Source organism: Carya illinoinensis, chromosome 13, assembly GCF_018687715.1.
Source record: "Carya illinoinensis cultivar Pawnee chromosome 13, C.illinoinensisPawnee_v1, whole genome shotgun sequence".
Classification (NCBI taxonomy): Eukaryota; Viridiplantae; Streptophyta; class Magnoliopsida; order Fagales; family Juglandaceae; genus Carya; species Carya illinoinensis.
This window is the reverse complement of record NC_056764.1, coordinates 14,690,993-14,696,122: the sequence shown is the minus strand read 5'-3', so window position 1 is coordinate 14,696,122 and position 5,130 is coordinate 14,690,993. Positions and strand designations below refer to the sequence as shown.

At 38.4% G+C, this 5,130-nt stretch overlaps 1 protein-coding gene across 1 annotated transcript; it reads left to right on the top strand.

The window, feature by feature from the left end:
- Window positions 1-1,773: 1,773 nt before the first annotated feature.
- LOC122290977 lies at window positions 1,774-4,893 on the top strand. The gene is made up of 6 exons (XM_043098634.1): window positions 1,774-1,858; window positions 1,928-2,143; window positions 2,269-2,500; window positions 2,653-3,490; window positions 3,811-3,882; window positions 3,988-4,893. Exons 1-6 carry the CDS (start codon window positions 1,774-1,776, stop codon window positions 4,891-4,893), a joined length of 2,349 nt encoding a protein of 782 aa, XP_042954568.1.
- Window positions 4,894-5,130: the final 237 nt, after the last annotated feature.

Below are 5,130 nucleotides of genomic sequence, written 5' to 3'. Positions count from 1 at the left end.
TTAGTAGACCACGCTTTGGTCCGTAGCCTGCACGTCTACCCATAAATTTGCATTGATACCATGCGTCTGAATGACCATTTGATTAACTGTTCTAAACTTATCTTACACACGATCTTATGAAAACTTACGTGTCTTATGCAATATGAGATCCATAATATATACATAAATATAATATGTAGAATAAAACATGATGAATGACATGTTTGCAAACATCACGACATGTGTGGTATGCTAACACTGGCTTCTAAAAAATTAGCTTTAATAATAATATATATAACCAGCTAACGTATGTTAATCCTAATTTATGATCAAGCTACTTACCTTGTAGTGTTGCTTCATAAAATTTCTTATACAAAATTGATCATAGTGCTAAACTGGGAGGTTTGTGTTTTTTTTTTCTTTTTTTTCTTTTTTTTTTCACATAACACGTGAAAGGGAGATATTTATAGAGAGATTTGGGAGAGGTGACAACCAGTTTGAGTTAGACTCGGTTAAAGAGTTTTTTCATGAAGATGACTTGTAGAGTTGTATCCCTATTAGAATAGGATGCTGACAAGTTCGAGTTCAAGTTAGACTCAATCACGATCATTCAAGAAGAGAATTTGAATTTAAAAACATGATTTAGTAGTTTATTTAATATAGGATTGGCAATAATTGAAATTGCATTGAAGACTTTAATCAGTGATAATTTTAATTTGAAATAAATTTCTAATAGTTGATCTTTAAATTTTAAAATGAGTCTAATTAATTTAATAAATAATAAATGAGATTTAACCTAATTATTGAGATTAATTAAAAATTTTAATCAATCTCAATAATTTATCACTCGTGACTTTATCCAATATGACCCATTAAATAGAATTTAGGGCCAATAAAAATTATTATTATCTCAATCTTAGAATTATTGGGCCGGGTCATTACAATATCATTTTAAAAAAATTATAAAGTCTCACTATTCATCTAAATAGGTCTGGCTTTAATAGGGATATTGTTTTCAGAAAAATCTTTAACATAGAGTAAATTTATTAACAATGTGTTTCTTCCCATGCCAAAGAGCATTTGAAAGGTCAAAACAAATATCATCAATAAGTATTATGTTGAAATTAAAAAAACTTTATTGTAGAAAATTATTAGATAACTGCTAAGCAGCCTTTTTATATTTGATTTCCTATTTTAGAAAATTCAAATGTTTGGTCTTAGTATGGATTAGAGTATTTAAACAAGTATTAGTATCAATATTCCTGTTACTAGAGGACAGAAGCAAGGATATAAAGGAGTATGCAGGAAAACAACAATACAAGCAGTAAAACCAGCCAAGTGTAAATAAGAAAAAATCAGTAGGAAATATGAAAAATAAGCAACGATAAAACCAGCCAAATGTAAATAAGCAAGTAAACTTTCGATTTATTAACTGAAACAGTTGAAGTTTCACTTCAAAGTAGATAAGCAATGATATAATGACATCAAGAGAGTTTTACTAGGGTAGTAGGGAGAACTAGGAAAGAGTTCCCAAAATCTTTTTTGTAAAAGTTTCTACCTCCCAATGAAACAAAGCAAGCCTTTTAAAGGCAAAAAGTAGAAGTACAATGGTAAATAGTAATTTTAACTTCAATAATTCACCAAAAGGAGTGTGGCCATAGTCTTCAATAATTCACCACAAGAAATAGTCTTCAACCAGAGGCTTACACCCTCAACGGCTAGCTCTCTGGCCAATGAGATAGACAGAGTTGCCTGTACTGTACAGGAGACACAGAGTAAAAGAACTGATCGAAGATGGAAGAGGCTAGCAAGAAATATGAAGCAACCATCCTCCTCAACCATGGTTACCCGATCCCAAGGGGAAAAACGCACATCTATGGTGAGTCTAGCAAACTATAGCCCCTTGAAAAAACATAAGTCATTTGCTGTTAATGGCATACTGGGAAAGGAAACACTCTCAGTGGACATGGTGGAGGCTGCAAGGCAGCCCCACCAGGGGTTATGAAAATCCTAAGTTGGAACTGTAGGGGGCTTGGGAACCCCCAAACAGTTCAGTACCTTGGTATGTTGATCAAGGAAAAGAAGCCCGAGCTGGTCTTTCTAATGGAGACCAAGTTATCGTATACAAAAGCCTGCAGGATCTCTAAGAGGTTCAGGTTTCAAGGTTGTGTAGTGGTAGAGGCAGTGGGAAGAGGGGGGGACTTATGCTCATGTGGAAGGAAGAGAGTATGGTAGAGCTCATCAATTACTCTCAGCATCATATTAATGTGCGTATGAGTGATGAATCAGGCAGTAACAGTTGGCTGCTATCTTGTTTCTATGGCCACCCTGTTACAAGCTTAAGAAATAAGACTTGGAGTTTATTATCATCTTTTAAGCCTGCAGATGGGGGATGGGGCGTCATAGGTGATTTCAATGAGGTTCTGTACAGTGATGAGAAGGTAGGAGGAAATCCTAGGAGTGAGTATCTGATGAGACAATTCAGAGAGGTGATGGAGGAAGGCAGTTTATGCGACCTGGGGTGGGTTGGAAACAAATTCACCTGGAGCAATTGCCATGAGATGAATCCTTTACGAAAGAGAGATTGGATAGAGCCATAGCTAATGTTGAGTGGAAATATCTATATCCGGGGCACACAGTTGAGAGTCTCCCAGCCATCTGTTCTGATCACAGCCCAATATTGTTAGATTTCAGTATTGAGAGGTGCTCATTTCGGAGATGGCATCATTTCTTCAAGTATGAGGCCAGCTGGAACTATGAGGAGGGTTGTAGTGAGGTAGTAGCAGAAGCATGGAATAAACAGATGGGAGAGAGGAGCAGGATGGAAGTTTTGATGGGGAAGCTAGAAACAACCCAAAGGAAGCTCAGTCAGTGGAGTAGGAATTTGAGTAGAGAAAGGCTGGAGGCTATTAAAGAAAAGACTAACCAACTAGATGCCTTACAAAGGAATGCAGGGTCAGAGACCTCAAGAGAACAGAAAAAGCTTCAAGTGGACCTTAATCTCCTTTTAAACCAAGAATACATAAAGTGGAAACAAATGGCTAAAAGACACTGGTTGGTAGAAGGAGACAGAAACACCAAATTCTATCATGCCTGCGTGAACCAGAGAAGAAAGAAAAATGCCATCAGGAGAGTGAAGGACTTGAATGGGATTGAACTAGTAGAGAAAGAAGCTATAGCAGAAGGTTTTAAGACCTTTTTCAATTCAGTTTATCAGTCTACTCAACCGGATTCAACATGCATCAACAAGTGTCTGCAGGGAATAGATCTTAAGGTTTCTAATGAAATGAGATCTAAGCTGGAAAGGAATTTCACTGCAAAAGAAATAGAAGTGGCTCTAAAGCATATGTCTCCCTTCAAGTCACCTGGACCCGATGGGTATAGTGCAGGCTTCTATCAAGAACATTGGAAGACTGTGGGGAAGGATGTGTCCAGTGCCGTTTTGGAGTTTCTAAGTTCAGGAATAATGCCATGGAGATTGAACCATACCCATCTAGTCCTTATTCCTAAGGTAACCAGCCTATTTCAGTCCAAGACTTTAGACCTATATCCCTTTGTAATGTTGCCTACAAGCTAGTTTCCAAAGTGTTAGCAAATAGAATGATAGGGGTCTTGGATAAGGTTATATCGTGGAACCAAAGTGCCTTTCTTCCCAATAGGCTCATCACAGACAATATAATGGTGGCTTTTGAGATGTTACATACTATGAACTCAAAAAAGAAAGGAAGGGAGGGCTCTATGGCAATTAAGCTAGACATGTCAAAAGCCTATGATAGGGTGGAGTAGGATTTTTTAGAGGCTATCCTGATTAAGTTGGGTTTCGGCTTGAAGTGGACTAACCTTCTAATGAACTGTGTCAGAACAGTCACTTATTCTACAATTTTGAATGGCATACCAGGAGAGGTAATCACACCCACAAGAGGCTTGAGACAAGGTGACCCTTTGTCACCATATCTATTTCTTTTATGTGTTGAAGCTCTCAGTTCTCTCTTGAATGGTGCTGAACAGAGAGGTCTCATCAAGGGGGTAGCAGTATCAAGGAAGGGAACTAGGATTAACCACCTGCTTTTTGCAGATGACTGTGCTATTTTTTGCAGAGCTCAACTAGTGGAATGGTACCAGATCAAGGGCCTTCTGAAAGTATATGAGGAAGCATCGGGCCAAACACTGAATAAAGAGAAGACAAGTGTGTTTTTTAGCTCCAATACAAGGGTTGAAACAAAGAATTTTATTTTGCAGCAGATAAATGGCTCAAGGTGTAACAACTACAACAAGTATCTCGGACTTCCAACAATTGTGGGCAGATCGAAATATAACACCTTCCAAAGTCTTAAGGAAAAGGTGTGGAGGAGGGTCAATAGCTGGAAGCATCGGTTCCTTTCCACTGCTGGAAAGGAAATTCTAATTAAAAGTGTGTTGCAAGCTATCCCAACCTATGCCATGAGTGTTTTCAAGATGCCTGGAAAGCTTTTAAAAGATATAAAAGCTATCATAGCCAAATTTTGGTGGTGTCAAACAGAGGCAGGAAGGGGTATCCACTGGAAATCTTGGAGCAGCATGGGAACAGTCAAAAACCAAGGTGGGTTGGGTTTCAGGGATTTTAATAGCTTCAATAGGGCTCTATTAGCAAAACAACTGTGGAGAATGATTAAAGAGCCACAGTCTTTAGTCTCAAGAGTTTTCAAAGAGAAGTATTTCCTGAACTGTGAGGTGATGGAGGCTGAGCTGAAGGGTTCTCCATCGTATATATGGAGAAGCATCTGGTCTAGTAGGAATCTGGTGAGAGAAGGGTTAGTATGGAGAGTGGGTAATGGAAGAGACATATCAATATGGAAGGAAAAGTGGCTGCCTCGTCCAGTAACATACCAAGTACAGACCCCCTCCCCAACACTTTGGATTCAAACTGTAAGGTGAGTGCTTTAATCAATGTAAGCACAAAGTCATGGAAGGAGGATTTAGTCAAGGCCATTTTCTGTAAAGAGGAAGCAAATTTGATTCTTTCAATCCCCATTAGCAAGAGAGGGGCCAGTGACAAAAGGATATGGGCAGGGTCTACAAAAGGAACTTTCACAGTCAAAAGCGCTTATTACATGGATACTTGTTTTTCAAAAAGAAGTAGGGGAGAACCCTCTTCAGGAGGGGATTGTGCAG